General features: G+C 35.2%; 1 protein-coding gene across 10 annotated transcripts in view; it reads left to right on the forward strand.

Moving 5' to 3' along the window:
- The window catches only part of vps13c (vacuolar protein sorting 13 homolog C), a 259753-nt gene that overhangs the window by 86254 nt on the left and 153069 nt on the right, over positions 1-20430 (forward strand). For all 10 annotated transcript variants that reach the window (XR_007434232.1, XR_007434233.1, XM_049473672.1 and 7 more), the window contains one exon: positions 20293-20423. Coding sequence is in view for 8 of the 10 variants with exons in the window: in XM_049473672.1 (XP_049329629.1) it covers positions 20293-20423 (131 nt within the window). In the remaining 2 variants the exon portion in view is untranslated. The remainder of the gene's footprint in view (positions 1-20292; positions 20424-20430) is intronic.

Genomic DNA, 20430 nt, shown 5'->3' on the forward strand with positions numbered 1-20430 from the left:
TGTTAGAGGCAGTGGTGTTATTATTATATTAGAGGCAGTGGTGTTATTATAATGTTAGAGGCAGTGGTGTTATTATAATGTTAGAGGCAGTGTTATTATTATATTAGAGGCAGTGGTGTTATTATAATGTTAGAGGCAGTGGTGTTATTATAATGTTAGAGGCAGTGGTGTTATTATAATTTTAGAGGCAGTGGTGTTATTATAATGTTAGAGGCAGTGGTGTTATTATAATGTTAGAGGCAGTGGTGTTATTATAATGTTAGAGGCAGTGGTGTTATTATAATGTTAGAGGCAGTGGTGTTATTATAATGTTAGAGGCAGTGGTGTTATTATTATATTAGAGGCAGTGGTGTTATTATAATGTTAGAGGCAGTGGTGTTATTATTATGTTAGAGGCAGTGGTGTTATTATAATGTTAGAGGCAGTGGTGTTATTATTATAATGTTAGAGGCAGTGGTGTTATTCGAATGTTAGAGGCAGTGGTGTTATTATTATATTAGAGGCAGTGGTGTTATTCGAATGTTAGAGGCAGTGGTGTTATTATAATGTTAGAGGCAGTGGTGTTATTATAATGTTAGAGGCAGTGGTGTTATTATAATGTTAGAGGCAGTGGTGTTATTATAATGTTAGAGGCAGTGGTGTTATTATAATGTTAGAGGCAGTGGTGTTATTATGTTAGAGGCAGTGGTGTTATTATAATGTTAGAGGCAGTGGTGTTATTATAATGTTAGAGGCAGTGGTGTTATTATAATGTTAGAGGCAGTGGTGTTATTATAATGTTAGAGGCAGTGGTGTTATTATAATGTTAGAGGCAGTGGTGTTATTATAATGTTAGAGGCAGTGGTGTTATTATGTTAGAGGCAGTGGTGTTATTATAATGTTAGAGGCAGTGGTGTTATTATAATGTTAGAGGCAGTGGTGTTATTATAATGTTAGAGGCAGTGGTGTTATTATAATGTTAGAGGCAGTGGTGTTATTATAATGTTAGAGGCAGTGGTGTTATTATAATGTTAGAGGCAGTGGTGTTATTATAATGTTAGAGGCAGTGGTGTTATTATTATAATGTTAGAGGCAGTGGTGTTATTATTATAATGTTAGAGGCAGTGGTGTTATTATAATGTTAGAGGCAGTGGTGTTATTATAATGTTAGAGGCAGTGGTGTTATTATAATGTTAGAGGCAGTGGTGTTATTATAATGTTAGAGGCAGTGGTGTTATTATAATGTTAGAGGCAGTGGTGTTATTATTATATTAGAGGCAGTGGTGTTATTATAATGTTAGAGGCAGTGGTGTTATTATAATGTTAGAGGCAGTGGTGTTATTATTATATTAGAGGCAGTGGTGTTATTATAATGTTAGAGGCAGTGGTGTTATTATAATGTTAGAGGCAGTGTTATTATTATATTAGAGGCAGTGGTGTTATTATAATGTTAGAGGCAGTGGTGTTATTATAATGTTAGAGGCAGTGGTGTTATTATAATTTTAGAGGCAGTGGTGTTATTATAATGTTAGAGGCAGTGGTGTTATTATAATGTTAGAGGCAGTGGTGTTATTATAATGTTAGAGGCAGTGGTGTTATTATAATGTTAGAGGCAGTGGTGTTATTATAATATTAGAGGCAGTGGTGTTATTATTATATTAGAGGCAGTGGTGTTATTATTATGTTAGAGGCAGTGGTGTTATTATAATGTTAGAGGCAGTGGTGTTATTATTATAATGTTAGAGGCAGTGGTGTTATTCGAATGTTAGAGGCAGTGGTGTTATTATTATATTAGAGGCAGTGGTGTTATTCGAATGTTAGAGGCAGTGGTGTTATTATTATATTAGAGGCAGTGGTGTTATTCGAATGTTAGAGGCAGTGGTGTTATTATTATATTAGAGGCAGTGGTGTTATTCGAATGTTAGAGGCAGTGGTGTTATTATTATGTTAGAGGCAGTGGTGTTATTATTATATTAGAGGCAGTGGTGTTATTATTATATTAGAGGCAGTGGCGTTATTATAATGTTAGAGGCAGTGGCATTATTATAATGTTAGAGGCAGTGGTGTTATTATAATGTTAGAGGCAGTGGTGTTATTATAATGTTAGAGGCAGTGGTGTTATTATAATGTTAGAGGCAGTGGTGTTATTATAATGTTAGAGGCAGTGGTGTTATTATTATATTAGAGGCAGTGGTGTTATTATAATGTTAGAGGCAGTGGTGTTATTATAATGTTAGAGGCAGTGGTGTTATTATAATGTTAGAGGCAGTGGTGTTATTATAATGTTAGAGGCAGTGGTGTTATTATAATGTTAGAGGCAGTGGTGTTATTATAATGTTAGAGGCAGTGGTGTTATTATAATGTTAGAGGCAGTGGTGTTATTATAATGTTAGAGGCAGTGGTGTTATTATAATGTTAGAGGCAGTGGTGTTATTATTATATTAGAGGCAGTGGTGTTATTATAATGTTAGAGGCAGTGGTGTTATTATAATGTTAGAGGCAGTGGTGTTATTATAATGTTAGAGGCAGTGGTGTTATTATAATGTTAGAGGCAGTGGTGTTATTATAATGTTAGAGGCAGTGGTGTTATTATAATGTTAGAGGCAGTGGTGTTATTATAATGTTAGAGGCAGTGGTGTTATTATAATGTTAGAGGCAGTGGTGTTATTATTATATTAGAGGCAGTGGTGTTATTATTATATTAGAGGCAGTGGTGGTGTTATTATTATGTCAGAGGCAGTGGTTTTATTATATTAGAGGCAGTGGTGTTATTATTATATTAGAGGCAGTGGTGTTATTATTATATTAGAGGCAGTGGTGTTATTATAATGTTAGAGACAGTGGTGTTATTATAATATTAGAGGCAGTGGTGTTATTATTATATTAGAGGCAGTGGTGTTATTATAATGTTAGAGGCAGTGGTGTTATTATAATGTTAGAGGCAGTGGTGTTATTATTATATTAGAGGCAGTGGCGTTATTATTATATTAGAGGCAGTGGTGTTATTATTATATTAGAGGCAGTGGTGTTATTATAATGTTAGAGGCAGTGGTGTTATTATAATGTTAGAGGCAGTGGTGTTATTATAATATTAGAGGCAGTGGTGTTATTATTATATTAGAGGCAGTGGTGTTATTATAATGTTAGAGGCAGTGGTGTTATTATAATGTTAGAGGCAGTGGTGTTATTATAATGTTAGAGGCAGTGGTGTTATTATAATGTTAGAGGCAGTGGTGTTATTATTATATTAGAGGCAGTGGTGTTATTATTATATTAGAGGCAGTGGTGTTATTATTATATTAGAGGCAGTGGTGTTATTATAATGTTAGAAGCAGTGGTGTTATTATAATGTTAGAGGCAGTGGTGGTATTATTATATTAGAGGCAGTGGTGGTATTATTATATTAGAGGCAGTGGTGGTATTATTATTATATTAGAGGCAGTGGTGTTATTCGAATGTTAGAGGCAGTGGTGTTATTATAATGTTAGAGGCAGTGGTGTTATTATTATATTAGAGGCAGTGGTGGTGTTATTATAATGTTAGAGGCAGTGGTGTTATTATTATATTAGAGGCAGTGGTGGTGTTATTATAATGTTAGAGGCAGTGGTGTTATTATTATATTAGAGGCAGTGGTGTTATTATTATATTAGAGGCAGTGGTGTTATTATAATGTTAGAGGCAGTGGTGTTATTATAATGTTAGAGGCAGTGGTGTTATTATAATGTTAGAGGCAGTGGTGTTATTATAATGTTAGAGGCAGTGGTGTTATTATAATGTTAGAGGCAGTGGTGTTATTATAATGTTAGAGGCAGTGGTGTTATTATAATGTTAGAGGCAGTGGTGTTATTATAATGTTAGAGGCAGTTGTGTTATTATTATATTAGAGGCAGTGGTGTTATTATAATGTTAGAGGCAGTGGTGTTATTATAATGTTAGAGGCAGTGGTGTTATTATAATGTTAGAGGCAGTGGTGTTATTATTATATTAGAGGCAGTGGTGTTATTATAATGTTAGAGGCAGTGGTGTTATTATAATGTTAGAGGCAGTGGTGTTATTATAATGTTAGAGGCAGTGGTGTTATTATTATATTAGAGGCAGTGGTGTTATTCGAATGTTAGAGGCAGTGGTGTTATTATTATATTAGAGGCAGTGGTGTTATTCGAATGTTAGAGGCAGTGGTGTTATTATTATATTAGAGGCAGTGGTGTTATTATTATATTAGAGGCAGTGGTGTTATTATTATATTAGAGGCAGTGGTGTTATTATAATGTTAGAGGCAGTGGTGTTATTATAATGTTAGAGGCAGTGGTGTTATTATAATGTTAGAGGCAGTGGTGTTATTATAATGTTAGAGGCAGTGTTATTATTATATTAGAGGCAGTGGTGTTATTATAATGTTAGAGGCAGTGGTGTTATTATAATGTTAGAGGCAGTGGTGTTATTATAATTTTAGAGGCAGTGGTGTTATTATAATGTTAGAGGCAGTGGTGTTATTATAATGTTAGAGGCAGTGGTGTTATTATAATGTTAGAGGCAGTGGTGTTATTATAATGTTAGAGGCAGTGGTGTTATTATAATATTAGAGGCAGTGGTGTTATTATTATATTAGAGGCAGTGGTGTTATTATTATGTTAGAGGCAGTGGTGTTATTATAATGTTAGAGGCAGTGGTGTTATTATTATAATGTTAGAGGCAGTGGTGTTATTCGAATGTTAGAGGCAGTGGTGTTATTATTATATTAGAGGCAGTGGTGTTATTCGAATGTTAGAGGCAGTGGTGTTATTATTATATTAGAGGCAGTGGTGTTATTCGAATGTTAGAGGCAGTGGTGTTATTATTATATTAGAGGCAGTGGTGTTATTCGAATGTTAGAGGCAGTGGTGTTATTATTATGTTAGAGGCAGTGGTGTTATTATTATATTAGAGGCAGTGGTGTTATTATTATATTAGAGGCAGTGGCGTTATTATAATGTTAGAGGCAGTGGCATTATTATAATGTTAGAGGCAGTGGTGTTATTATAATGTTAGAGGCAGTGGTGTTATTATAATGTTAGAGGCAGTGGTGTTATTATAATGTTAGAGGCAGTGGTGTTATTATAATGTTAGAGGCAGTGGTGTTATTATTATATTAGAGGCAGTGGTGTTATTATAATGTTAGAGGCAGTGGTGTTATTATAATGTTAGAGGCAGTGGTGTTATTATAATGTTAGAGGCAGTGGTGTTATTATAATGTTAGAGGCAGTGGTGTTATTATAATGTTAGAGGCAGTGGTGTTATTATAATGTTAGAGGCAGTGGTGTTATTATAATGTTAGAGGCAGTGGTGTTATTATAATGTTAGAGGCAGTGGTGTTATTATAATGTTAGAGGCAGTGGTGTTATTATTATATTAGAGGCAGTGGTGTTATTATAATGTTAGAGGCAGTGGTGTTATTATAATGTTAGAGGCAGTGGTGTTATTATAATGTTAGAGGCAGTGGTGTTATTATAATGTTAGAGGCAGTGGTGTTATTATAATGTTAGAGGCAGTGGTGTTATTATAATGTTAGAGGCAGTGGTGTTATTATAATGTTAGAGGCAGTGGTGTTATTATAATGTTAGAGGCAGTGGTGTTATTATTATATTAGAGGCAGTGGTGTTATTATTATATTAGAGGCAGTGGTGGTGTTATTATTATGTCAGAGGCAGTGGTTTTATTATATTAGAGGCAGTGGTGTTATTATTATATTAGAGGCAGTGGTGTTATTATTATATTAGAGGCAGTGGTGTTATTATAATGTTAGAGACAGTGGTGTTATTATAATATTAGAGGCAGTGGTGTTATTATTATATTAGAGGCAGTGGTGTTATTATAATGTTAGAGGCAGTGGTGTTATTATAATGTTAGAGGCAGTGGTGTTATTATTATATTAGAGGCAGTGGCGTTATTATTATATTAGAGGCAGTGGTGTTATTATTATATTAGAGGCAGTGGTGTTATTATAATGTTAGAGGCAGTGGTGTTATTATAATGTTAGAGGCAGTGGTGTTATTATAATATTAGAGGCAGTGGTGTTATTATTATATTAGAGGCAGTGGTGTTATTATAATGTTAGAGGCAGTGGTGTTATTATAATGTTAGAGGCAGTGGTGTTATTATAATGTTAGAGGCAGTGGTGTTATTATAATGTTAGAGGCAGTGGTGTTATTATTATATTAGAGGCAGTGGTGTTATTATTATATTAGAGGCAGTGGTGTTATTATTATATTAGAGGCAGTGGTGTTATTATAATGTTAGAAGCAGTGGTGTTATTATAATGTTAGAGGCAGTGGTGGTATTATTATATTAGAGGCAGTGGTGGTATTATTATATTAGAGGCAGTGGTGGTATTATTATTATATTAGAGGCAGTGGTGTTATTCGAATGTTAGAGGCAGTGGTGTTATTATAATGTTAGAGGCAGTGGTGTTATTATTATATTAGAGGCAGTGGTGGTGTTATTATAATGTTAGAGGCAGTGGTGTTATTATTATATTAGAGGCAGTGGTGGTGTTATTATAATGTTAGAGGCAGTGGTGTTATTATTATATTAGAGGCAGTGGTGTTATTATTATATTAGAGGCAGTGGTGTTATTATAATGTTAGAGGCAGTGGTGTTATTATAATGTTAGAGGCAGTGGTGTTATTATAATGTTAGAGGCAGTGGTGTTATTATAATGTTAGAGGCAGTGGTGTTATTATAATGTTAGAGGCAGTGGTGTTATTATAATGTTAGAGGCAGTGGTGTTATTATAATGTTAGAGGCAGTGGTGTTATTATAATGTTAGAGGCAGTGGTGTTATTATAATGTTAGAGGCAGTTGTGTTATTATTATATTAGAGGCAGTGGTGTTATTATAATGTTAGAGGCAGTGGTGTTATTATAATGTTAGAGGCAGTGGTGTTATTATAATGTTAGAGGCAGTGGTGTTATTATTATATTAGAGGCAGTGGTGTTATTATAATGTTAGAGGCAGTGGTGTTATTATAATGTTAGAGGCAGTGGTGTTATTATAATGTTAGAGGCAGTGGTGTTATTATTATATTAGAGGCAGTGGTGTTATTCGAATGTTAGAGGCAGTGGTGTTATTATTATATTAGAGGCAGTGGTGTTATTCGAATGTTAGAGGCAGTGGTGTTATTATTATATTAGAGGCAGTGGTGTTATTATTATATTAGAGGCAGTGGTGTTATTATTATATTAGAGGCAGTGGTGTTATTATAATGTTAGAGGCAGTGGTGTTATTATAATGTTAGAGGCAGTGGTGTTATTATAATGTTAGAGGCAGTGGTGTTATTATAATGTTAGAGGCAGTGGTGTTATTATAATGTTAGAGGCAGTGGTGTTATTATAATGTTAGAGGCAGTGGTGTTATTATAATGTTAGAGGCAGTGGTGTTATTATAATGTTAGAGGCAGTGGTGTTATTATTATATTAGAGGCAGTGGTGTTATTATAATGTTAGAGGCAGTGGTGTTATTATAATGTTAGAGGCAGTGGTGTTATTATAATGTTAGAGGCAGTGGTGTTATTATAATGTTAGAGGCAGTGGTGTTATTATAATGTTAGAGGCAGTGGTGTTATTATAATGTTAGAGGCAGTGGTGTTATTATAATGTTAGAGGCAGTGGTGTTATTATAATGTTAGAGGCAGTGGTGTTATTATTATATTAGAGGCAGTGGTGTTATTATTATATTAGAGGCAGTGGTGTTATTATTATATTAGAGGCAGTGGTGGTGTTATTATTATGTCAGAGGCAGTGGTTTTATTATATTAGAGGCAGTGGTGTTATTATTATATTAGAGGCAGTGGTGTTATTATTATATTAGAGGCAGTGGTGTTATTATAATGTTAGAGGCAGTGGTGTTATTATAATATTAGAGGCAGTGGTGTTATTATTATATTAGAGGCAGTGGTGTTATTATAATGTTAGAGGCAGTGGTGTTATTATAATGTTAGAGGCAGTGGTGTTATTATTATATTAGAGGCAGTGGCGTTATTATTATATTAGAGGCAGTGGTGTTATTATTATATTAGAGGCAGTGGTGTTATTATAATGTTAGAGGCAGTGGTGTTATTATAATGTTAGAGGCAGTGGTGTTATTATAATATTAGAGGCAGTGGTGTTATTATTATATTAGAGGCAGTGGTGTTATTATAATGTTAGAGGCAGTGGTGTTATTATAATGTTAGAGGCAGTGGTGTTATTATAATGTTAGAGGCAGTGGTGTTATTATAATGTTAGAGGCAGTGGTGTTATTATTATATTAGAGGCAGTGGTGTTATTATTATATTAGAGGCAGTGGTGTTATTATTATATTAGAGGCAGTGGTGTTATTATAATGTTAGAAGCAGTGGTGTTATTATAATGTTAGAGGCAGTGGTGGTATTATTATATTAGAGGCAGTGGTGGTATTATTATATTAGAGGCAGTGGTGGTATTATTATTATATTAGAGGCAGTGGTGTTATTCGAATGTTAGAGGCAGTGGTGTTATTATAATGTTAGAGGCAGTGGTGTTATTATTATATTAGAGGCAGTGGTGGTGTTATTATAATGTTAGAGGCAGTGGTGTTATTATTATATTAGAGGCAGTGGTGGTGTTATTATAATGTTAGAGGCAGTGGTGTTATTATTATATTAGAGGCAGTGGTGTTATTATTATATTAGAGGCAGTGGTGTTATTATAATGTTAGAGGCAGTGGTGTTATTATAATGTTAGAGGCAGTGGTGTTATTATAATGTTAGAGGCAGTGGTGTTATTATAATGTTAGAGGCAGTGGTGTTATTATAATGTTAGAGGCAGTGGTGTTATTATAATGTTAGAGGCAGTGGTGTTATTATAATGTTAGAGGCAGTGGTGTTATTATAATGTTAGAGGCAGTGGTGTTATTATAATGTTAGAGGCAGTTGTGTTATTATTATATTAGAGGCAGTGGTGTTATTATAATGTTAGAGGCAGTGGTGTTATTATAATGTTAGAGGCAGTGGTGTTATTATAATGTTAGAGGCAGTGGTGTTATTATTATATTAGAGGCAGTGGTGTTATTATAATGTTAGAGGCAGTGGTGTTATTATAATGTTAGAGGCAGTGGTGTTATTATAATGTTAGAGGCAGTGGTGTTATTATTATATTAGAGGCAGTGGTGTTATTCGAATGTTAGAGGCAGTGGTGTTATTATTATATTAGAGGCAGTGGTGTTATTCGAATGTTAGAGGCAGTGGTGTTATTATTATATTAGAGGCAGTGGTGTTATTATTATATTAGAGGCAGTGGTGTTATTATTATATTAGAGGCAGTGGTGTTATTATAATGTTAGAGGCAGTGGTGTTATTATAATGTTAGAGGCAGTGGTGTTATTATTATATTAGAGGCAGTGGTGTTATTCGAATGTTAGAGGCAGTGGTGTTATTCGAATGTTAGAGGCAGTGGTGTTATTATAATGTTAGAGGCAGTGGTGTTATTCGAATGTTAGAGGCAGTGGTGTTATTATAATGTTAGAGGCAGTGGTGTTATTCGAATGTTAGAGGCAGTGGTGTTATTATAATGTTAGAGGCAGTGGTGTTATTATAATGTTAGAGGCAGTGGTGTTATTATAATGTTAGAGGCAGTGGTGTTATTATAATGTTAGAGGCAGTGGTGTTATTATGTTAGAGACAGTGGTGTTATTATAATGTTAGAGGCAGTGGTGTTATTATAATGTTAGAGGCAGTGGTGTTATTATAATGTTAGAGGCAGTGGTGTTATTATAATGTTAGAGGCAGTGGTGTTATTATAATGTTAGAGGCAGTGGTGTTATTATAATGTTAGAGGCAGTGGTGTTATTATAATGTTAGAGGCAGTGGTGTTATTATTATAATGTTAGAGGCAGTGGTGTTATTATTATAATGTTAGAGGCAGTGGTGTTATTATAATGTTAGAGGCAGTGGTGTTATTATAATGTTAGAGGCAGTGGTGTTATTATAATGTTAGAGGCAGTGGTGTTATTATAATGTTAGAGGCAGTGGTGTTATTATTATATTAGAGGCAGTGGTGTTATTATAATGTTAGAGGCAGTGGTGTTATTATAATGTTAGAGGCAGTGGTGTTATTATTATATTAGAGGCAGTGGTGTTATTATAATGTTAGAGGCAGTGGTGTTATTATAATGTTAGAGGCAGTGTTATTATTATATTAGAGGCAGTGGTGTTATTATAATGTTAGAGGCAGTGGTGTTATTATAATGTTAGAGGCAGTGGTGTTATTATAATTTTAGAGGCAGTGGTGTTATTATAATGTTAGAGGCAGTGGTGTTATTATAATGTTAGAGGCAGTGTTGTTATTATAATGTTAGAGGCAGTGGTGTTATTATAATGTTAGAGGCAGTGGTGTTATTATAATGTTAGAGGCAGTGGTGTTATTATTATATTAGAGGCAGTGGTGTTATTATAATGTTAGAGGCAGTGGTGTTATTATTATGTTAGAGGCAGTGGTGTTATTATAATGTTAGAGGCAGTGGTGTTATTATTATAATGTTAGAGGCAGTGGTGTTATTCGAATGTTAGAGGCAGTGGTGTTATTATTATATTAGAGGCAGTGGTGTTATTCGAATGTTAGAGGCAGTGGTGTTATTATAATGTTAGAGGCAGTGGTGTTATTATAATGTTAGAGGCAGTGGTGTTATTATAATGTTAGAGGCAGTGGTGTTATTATAATGTTAGAGGCAGTGGTGTTATTATAATGTTAGAGGCAGTGGTGTTATTATGTTAGAGGCAGTGGTGTTATTATAATGTTAGAGGCAGTGGTGTTATTATAATGTTAGAGGCAGTGGTGTTATTATAATGTTAGAGGCAGTGGTGTTATTATAATGTTAGAGGCAGTGGTGTTATTATAATGTTAGAGGCAGTGGTGTTATTATAATGTTAGAGGCAGTGGTGTTATTATGTTAGAGGCAGTGGTGTTATTATAATGTTAGAGGCAGTGGTGTTATTATAATGTTAGAGGCAGTGGTGTTATTATAATGTTAGAGGCAGTGGTGTTATTATAATGTTAGAGGCAGTGGTGTTATTATAATGTTAGAGGCAGTGGTGTTATTATAATGTTAGAGGCAGTGGTGTTATTATAATGTTAGAGGCAGTGGTGTTATTATTATAATGTTAGAGGCAGTGGTGTTATTATTATAATGTTAGAGGCAGTGGTGTTATTATAATGTTAGAGGCAGTGGTGTTATTATAATGTTAGAGGCAGTGGTGTTATTATAATGTTAGAGGCAGTGGTGTTATTATAATGTTAGAGGCAGTGGTGTTATTATAATGTTAGAGGCAGTGGTGTTATTATTATATTAGAGGCAGTGGTGTTATTATAATGTTAGAGGCAGTGGTGTTATTATAATGTTAGAGGCAGTGGTGTTATTATTATATTAGAGGCAGTGGTGTTATTATAATGTTAGAGGCAGTGGTGTTATTATAATGTTAGAGGCAGTGTTATTATTATATTAGAGGCAGTGGTGTTATTATAATGTTAGAGGCAGTGGTGTTATTATAATGTTAGAGGCAGTGGTGTTATTATAATTTTAGAGGCAGTGGTGTTATTATAATGTTAGAGGCAGTGGTGTTATTATAATGTTAGAGGCAGTGGTGTTATTATAATGTTAGAGGCAGTGGTGTTATTATAATGTTAGAGGCAGTGGTGTTATTATAATATTAGAGGCAGTGGTGTTATTATTATATTAGAGGCAGTGGTGTTATTATTATGTTAGAGGCAGTGGTGTTATTATAATGTTAGAGGCAGTGGTGTTATTATTATAATGTTAGAGGCAGTGGTGTTATTCGAATGTTAGAGGCAGTGGTGTTATTATTATATTAGAGGCAGTGGTGTTATTCGAATGTTAGAGGCAGTGGTGTTATTATTATATTAGAGGCAGTGGTGTTATTCGAATGTTAGAGGCAGTGGTGTTATTATTATATTAGAGGCAGTGGTGTTATTCGAATGTTAGAGGCAGTGGTGTTATTATTATGTTAGAGGCAGTGGTGTTATTATTATATTAGAGGCAGTGGTGTTATTATTATATTAGAGGCAGTGGCGTTATTATAATGTTAGAGGCAGTGGCATTATTATAATGTTAGAGGCAGTGGTGTTATTATAATGTTAGAGGCAGTGGTGTTATTATAATGTTAGAGGCAGTGGTGTTATTATAATGTTAGAGGCAGTGGTGTTATTATAATGTTAGAGGCAGTGGTGTTATTATTATATTAGAGGCAGTGGTGTTATTATAATGTTAGAGGCAGTGGTGTTATTATAATGTTAGAGGCAGTGGTGTTATTATAATGTTAGAGGCAGTGGTGTTATTATAATGTTAGAGGCAGTGGTGTTATTATAATGTTAGAGGCAGTGGTGTTATTATAATGTTAGAGGCAGTGGTGTTATTATAATGTTAGAGGCAGTGGTGTTATTATAATGTTAGAGGCAGTGGTGTTATTATAATGTTAGAGGCAGTGGTGTTATTATTATATTAGAGGCAGTGGTGTTATTATAATGTTAGAGGCAGTGGTGTTATTATAATGTTAGAGGCAGTGGTGTTATTATAATGTTAGAGGCAGTGGTGTTATTATAATGTTAGAGGCAGTGGTGTTATTATAATGTTAGAGGCAGTGGTGTTATTATAATGTTAGAGGCAGTGGTGTTATTATAATGTTAGAGGCAGTGGTGTTATTATAATGTTAGAGGCAGTGGTGTTATTATTATATTAGAGGCAGTGGTGTTATTATTATATTAGAGGCAGTGGTGGTGTTATTATTATGTCAGAGGCAGTGGTTTTATTATATTAGAGGCAGTGGTGTTATTATTATATTAGAGGCAGTGGTGTTATTATTATATTAGAGGCAGTGGTGTTATTATAATGTTAGAGACAGTGGTGTTATTATAATATTAGAGGCAGTGGTGTTATTATTATATTAGAGGCAGTGGTGTTATTATAATGTTAGAGGCAGTGGTGTTATTATAATGTTAGAGGCAGTGGTGTTATTATTATATTAGAGGCAGTGGCGTTATTATTATATTAGAGGCAGTGGTGTTATTATTATATTAGAGGCAGTGGTGTTATTATAATGTTAGAGGCAGTGGTGTTATTATAATGTTAGAGGCAGTGGTGTTATTATAATATTAGAGGCAGTGGTGTTATTATTATATTAGAGGCAGTGGTGTTATTATAATGTTAGAGGCAGTGGTGTTATTATAATGTTAGAGGCAGTGGTGTTATTATAATGTTAGAGGCAGTGGTGTTATTATAATGTTAGAGGCAGTGGTGTTATTATTATATTAGAGGCAGTGGTGTTATTATTATATTAGAGGCAGTGGTGTTATTATTATATTAGAGGCAGTGGTGTTATTATAATGTTAGAAGCAGTGGTGTTATTATAATGTTAGAGGCAGTGGTGGTATTATTATATTAGAGGCAGTGGTGGTATTATTATATTAGAGGCAGTGGTGGTATTATTATTATATTAGAGGCAGTGGTGTTATTCGAATGTTAGAGGCAGTGGTGTTATTATAATGTTAGAGGCAGTGGTGTTATTATTATATTAGAGGCAGTGGTGGTGTTATTATAATGTTAGAGGCAGTGGTGTTATTATTATATTAGAGGCAGTGGTGGTGTTATTATAATGTTAGAGGCAGTGGTGTTATTATTATATTAGAGGCAGTGGTGTTATTATTATATTAGAGGCAGTGGTGTTATTATAATGTTAGAGGCAGTGGTGTTATTATAATGTTAGAGGCAGTGGTGTTATTATAATGTTAGAGGCAGTGGTGTTATTATAATGTTAGAGGCAGTGGTGTTATTATAATGTTAGAGGCAGTGGTGTTATTATAATGTTAGAGGCAGTGGTGTTATTATAATGTTAGAGGCAGTGGTGTTATTATAATGTTAGAGGCAGTGGTGTTATTATAATGTTAGAGGCAGTTGTGTTATTATTATATTAGAGGCAGTGGTGTTATTATAATGTTAGAGGCAGTGGTGTTATTATAATGTTAGAGGCAGTGGTGTTATTATAATGTTAGAGGCAGTGGTGTTATTATTATATTAGAGGCAGTGGTGTTATTATAATGTTAGAGGCAGTGGTGTTATTATAATGTTAGAGGCAGTGGTGTTATTATAATGTTAGAGGCAGTGGTGTTATTATTATATTAGAGGCAGTGGTGTTATTCGAATGTTAGAGGCAGTGGTGTTATTATTATATTAGAGGCAGTGGTGTTATTCGAATGTTAGAGGCAGTGGTGTTATTATTATATTAGAGGCAGTGGTGTTATTATTATATTAGAGGCAGTGGTGTTATTATTATATTAGAGGCAGTGGTGTTATTATAATGTTAGAGGCAGTGGTGTTATTATAATGTTAGAGGCAGTGGTGTTATTATAATGTTAGAGGCAGTGGTGTTATTATAATGTTAGAGGCAGTGGTGTTATTATAATGTTAGAGGCAGTGGTGTTATTATAATGTTAGAGGCAGTGGTGTTATTATAATGTTAGAGGCAGTGGTGTTATTATAATGTTAGAGGCAGTGGTGTTATTATTATATTAGAGGCAGTGGTGTTATTATAATGTTAGAGGCAGTGGTGTTATTATAATGTTAGAGGCAGTGGTGTTATTATAATGTTAGAGGCAGTGGTGTTATTATAATGTTAGAGGCAGTGGTGTTATTATAATGTTAGAGGCAGTGGTGTTATTATAATGTTAGAGGCAGTGGTGTTATTATAATGTTAGAGGCAGTGGTGTTATTATAATGTTAGAGGCAGTGGTGTTATTATTATATTAGAGGCAGTGGTGTTATTATTATATTAGAGGCAGTGGTGTTATTATTATATTAGAGGCAGTGGTGGTGTTATTATTATGTCAGAGGCAGTGGTTTTATTATATTAGAGGCAGTGGTGTTATTATTATATTAGAGGCAGTGGTGTTATTATTATATTAGAGGCAGTGGTGTTATTATAATGTTAGAGGCAGTGGTGTTATTATAATATTAGAGGCAGTGGTGTTATTATTATATTAGAGGCAGTGGTGTTATTATAATGTTAGAGGCAGTGGTGTTATTATAATGTTAGAGGCAGTGGTGTTATTATTATATTAGAGGCAGTGGCGTTATTATTATATTAGAGGCAGTGGTGTTATTATTATATTAGAGGCAGTGGTGTTATTATAATGTTAGAGGCAGTGGTGTTATTATAATGTTAGAGGCAGTGGTGTTATTATAATATTAGAGGCAGTGGTGTTATTATTATATTAGAGGCAGTGGTGTTATTATAATGTTAGAGGCAGTGGTGTTATTATAATGTTAGAGGCAGTGGTGTTATTATAATGTTAGAGGCAGTGGTGTTATTATAATGTTAGAGGCAGTGGTGTTATTATTATATTAGAGGCAGTGGTGTTATTATTATATTAGAGGCAGTGGTGTTATTATTATATTAGAGGCAGTGGTGTTATTATAATGTTAGAAGCAGTGGTGTTATTATAATGTTAGAGGCAGTGGTGGTATTATTATATTAGAGGCAGTGGTGGTATTATTATATTAGAGGCAGTGGTGGTATTATTATTATATTAGAGGCAGTGGTGTTATTCGAATGTTAGAGGCAGTGGTGTTATTATAATGTTAGAGGCAGTGGTGTTATTATTATATTAGAGGCAGTGGTGGTGTTATTATAATGTTAGAGGCAGTGGTGTTATTATTATATTAGAGGCAGTGGTGGTGTTATTATAATGTTAGAGGCAGTGGTGTTATTATTATATTAGAGGCAGTGGTGTTATTATTATATTAGAGGCAGTGGTGTTATTATAATGTTAGAGGCAGTGGTGTTATTATAATGTTAGAGGCAGTGGTGTTATTATAATGTTAGAGGCAGTGGTGTTATTATAATGTTAGAGGCAGTGGTGTTATTATAATGTTAGAGGCAGTGGTGTTATTATAATGTTAGAGGCAGTGGTGTTATTATAATGTTAGAGGCAGTGGTGTTATTATAATGTTAGAGGCAGTGGTGTTATTATAATGTTAGAGGCAGTTGTGTTATTATTATATTAGAGGCAGTGGTGTTATTATAATGTTAGAGGCAGTGGTGTTATTATAATGTTAGAGGCAGTGGTGTTATTATAATGTTAGAGGCAGTGGTGTTATTATTATATTAGAGGCAGTGGTGTTATTATAATGTTAGAGGCAGTGGTGTTATTATAATGTTAGAGGCAGTGGTGTTATTATAATGTTAGAGGCAGTGGTGTTATTATTATATTAGAGGCAGTGGTGTTATTCGAATGTTAGAGGCAGTGGTGTTATTATTATATTAGAGGCAGTGGTGTTATTCGAATGTTAGAGGCAGTGGTGTTATTATTATATTAGAGGCAGTGGTGTTATTATTATATTAGAGGCAGTGGTGTTATTATTATATTAGAGGCAGTGGTGTTATTATAATGTTAGAGGCAGTGGTGTTATTATAATGTTAGAGGCAGTGGTGTTATTATTATATTAGAGGCAGTGGTGTTATTCGAATGTTAGAGGCAGTGGTGTTATTCGAATGTTAGAGGCAGTGGTGTTATTATTATATTAGAGGCAGTGGTGTTATTCGAATGTTAGAGGCAGTGGTGTTATTATTATATTAGAGGCAGTGGTGTTATTCGAATGTTAGAGGCAGTGGTGTTATTATTATATTAGAGGCAGTGGTGTTATTCGAATGTTAGAGGCAGTGGTGTTATGAGCTCGTATTCAGTGGGAGCTGGGCTGTCATAAATGGGGAAGTATGTGGGTCTGGGAGGATCTCCTGCTGCTTGGAGGGTAATTCCCCACAGATCAGTTTTCCAGTTCAGCATGGTGATCACTGGAGGAGGCGCTGGAGGAGCTGCGTTTTGCTCTCCTGCTCTCTTAAGGTCTCTTTTGTAAGTCAGGAATGAATTATGTAAGCATGTTAAAATTCTTCGTATGCAGAATCGAGCGATTTGGTAATCCTCGTATATTCTGGGATACGGATACAGTTGTACAGTAATGATTCTGGAATCGAAGTCCATTCTGAAAGCCATGCTGTTCGGAAGCGGCAGCGTTCTCCTGCGATGCATCAGAATATCCGAGTCGGTCATGAAGTTCGAGTCTCCGGAGCCGGAGGACGAGGGAGAGTTACCATCCATCTAGATCAAAGTAAAAGTGTCTTAAATCTCAGTGAGATGCTCCTCCTTCACCGTCTGAACAGTTAATGCAGCGCCAGGGAGTCACGCCCCTTATATAGCCCGGGCCCCTGATGACATCATCACTCCGGTTGCCGTGGCAACCTGGATGGACGCGGAACACTCTGCAGCTCCGCGCGCTTTTATTCTGTAGCGGCACTTTTATTCTTGTTTATAATGTTTTTTCTGTTTTTAAATATATTGTTTTAATCATGTTTGAATTATGTTTTTTTTTATTCTTATTTTATTTTTATTTTCATGTTTACATGTTTTTTTTCATTTGAATTTTCTTTGTATTTCCTAATTTGTAAAGCACTATGAAAAAAATTTATATTCAGAGTTTATATATATATATACATTTATATATACATTTATATATATTTAAATAAGCTTTCCTCGCCTAAAATACTGTATCTGTAGCCAATGGAGTATTATTTTTACTACACTACTCAAATATATTGTTTAAATATCATGTTTGAATTATGTTTATTTATTGATGCTTTAGTCTTATTATTATTATTTTTTTAATTGTTATTGTTATTTTTTTATTTTTATTCAAAAATATTTGATATCTAAATTTTCTATCTAATATTTATTTCCCTAAAATGCTGTATCTGTATCTACTGGAGTGAATAAGGCTGCCCAGCGTTTTGAAGCTCCATGCAAAAAAGTAAAAAATTAAGATTAAGATTTTGTCCGGGCTGCAGGATCAGTGGTGGTATCGGCCTGGAGGTTGAGGTTTAGGGTGGAGGTTGAATTGGAGGTTGAGGTTGAGGTTTAGGGTGGAGGTTGAGTTGGAGGTTGAGGTTGAGGTTTAGGGTGGAGGTTGAATTGGAGGTTGAGGTTGAGGTTTAGGGTGGAGGTTGAGGTTTAGGGTGGAGGTTGAGGTTTAGGGTGGAGGTTGAGGTTTAGGGTGGAGGTTGAGGTTGAGGTTGAGGTTTAGGGTGGAGGTTGAACTGGAGGTTGAGGTTGAGGTTGAGGTTTAGGGTGGAGGTTGAACTGGAGGTTGAGGTTGAGGTTGAGTTTTAGGGTGGAGGTTGAACTGGAGGTTGAGGTTGAGGTTGAGGTTTAGGGTGGAGGTTGAACTGGAGGTTGAGGTTGAGTTTTAGGGTGGAGGTTGAGGTTGAGGTTTAGGGTGGAGGTTGAACTGGAGGTTGAGGTTGAGGTTGAGTTTTAGGGTGGAGGTTGAGGTTGAGGTTTAGGGTGGAGGTTGAATTGGAGGTTGAGGTTGAGGTTGAGGTTGGCGCGACAGGTAGAGGTTGTTATCATAAATGGGGAAATATGAAGGGCTGGGAGGATCTCCTCCCCCCTCGAAGGTGAAACCCCATGTATTAGTTTCCCAGGCCAGCATCCGGATTACAGGGTGCAGCCGGATGCCGCGTGCATGTCCCGGCGCCTCCGCCCTCGTGTTCTCCAGCTCAGCCGTGTATCTCTGATAGGAGGTCAGTAGAGCTGATAAAGCTCTTCTAAACGCCGCGCGGAACTCGTGGAATTCGTTCAGAGTGCCGGGGCGGGGAGATATAAGGGCTTGTATTAAAACCACTTTGCTCTCAAAATTTATTTGGCAAGACGTTATGGTCGGAATTACGTAAAGTCTCCCGCGCCTCTGCGTTGTCCCACGTACTACGTCCGCGTCTCCAGATCCTGAGAGAGTTCGGGACGCTGGGGGAGGCAGGATTCCACCCGGAAATTCCATCAAGATCAAAGTAAAACCTTCCTGAAGATCAGTGAGATGCTCCTCCTTCACCAGCTGAGCGGCCAGTGCAGCGCCAGCTCGGAATCCCGCGCCTTAGTGTGTAGCCTGGGCGCCTGATGACATCATCACGCCGGTTGCCATGGCAACTTGGGGATGGACGCGGAACCCTCTGCAGCCACTGCTGTATGGAATACTCCACTTCTGTACTCTACTGGAGTATTATTATTTAGTACTACACTACTGCTTAAGTACTAAACTGCTAAAATGCTGTATCTACTGCTGCTCTACTGGAGTATTTCTTATTTTTACTACACTACTTTAATTAGCCTAAGTGCTAATACTAGTAGGCTTTTAAATCCAGGCTAAAGACCTTCATGTATAGTCAAAACTCTAGTTCAGTTTAAAACCCTGCAGCTCCGCACGCTTTTATTCTGTTACAGCATTTATATTCTTATTTATAATGTTACATTTTTCTTCTTTTAAATATATTGTTTTAATACCGTGTTTGAATGATGTTTTTTTAATTGATGCTTTAGTTTTATTTTATTTTTATTTCAGTTTTTCGTGTTTTTTTTTCATTTTTTTTATTTGAAATCTCTTTGTATTTTCTGATTTGTAAAGCACTTGTAAATGCTGTAATTTATTATTCTACTACACTATTTAAGTACGTAAGTGCTAAAATACAGTATCTGTATCTACAGGAGTATTATTATTTTTATTACACTACTTAAGTACTTAAGTACTAAAATGCTGTATCTGTATCTACTGAAGTATTGTTATTATTATTTTGGAATAACATATAAACTTAAGTATTTTTTTTATTGTAATTAAGCTATATTTAAACACATCACAAAAGTATTAGTTTGTGCTTTTGAGCTTCTTTTGTGCTTTTTTTATTTAACGTCTGTGAACTTTTTAAAAAATAAAACTTTTATACACTTGATGCCACCTAGCAACCACTTAGAAACTACATAGTAACCAACACAGATACCATAGCAACACGCTAGCAACAACGTAGCAACCACCACAGGTACCATAGCAACATCTCAGCAACCACCTAGCAACAACTTAGAAACTACATGGCAACAAACAAGGATACCATAGCAACACTATATGTACTAACTAGCAAGCACATAGCAACACCTTGGCGACCACCACAGACACCATAGCAACACCTTAGCAACCACCACGGACACCATAGCAACCACCATAGCAACACCTTAGCAACCAAAACAGATACCATAGCAACATCCTAGCAACAAAGCAGTAGGGCGGTAATTGTCTGTGTAAATTTATTATTTTTTTAATTATTAAAAATAATTGTGTGACTGGTTTGTGTTTTTCTGAGCCTGATTTTTTAGAGTTTATTTACAGTATTTCAAGTTTTTGTTCAGGTTTAAACTACTGTTTAATGTAATTCCACAGATAAATCTGAGCAGAGTGAGGAGCACAGTGAGGTACTTCCTCTGGAGACAGGAAGTCAGTCAACAATCACCAATGAAAGAAGCTTCAGCGAGAACATCGTCAGTGTTCTCCTCAACTTCGAACTCATGGAGGTAAAAC

This window comes from Astyanax mexicanus, unplaced genomic scaffold, assembly GCF_023375975.1.
Source record: "Astyanax mexicanus isolate ESR-SI-001 unplaced genomic scaffold, AstMex3_surface scaffold_43, whole genome shotgun sequence".
Lineage (NCBI taxonomy): Eukaryota > Metazoa > Chordata > Actinopteri > Characiformes > Acestrorhamphidae > Astyanax > Astyanax mexicanus.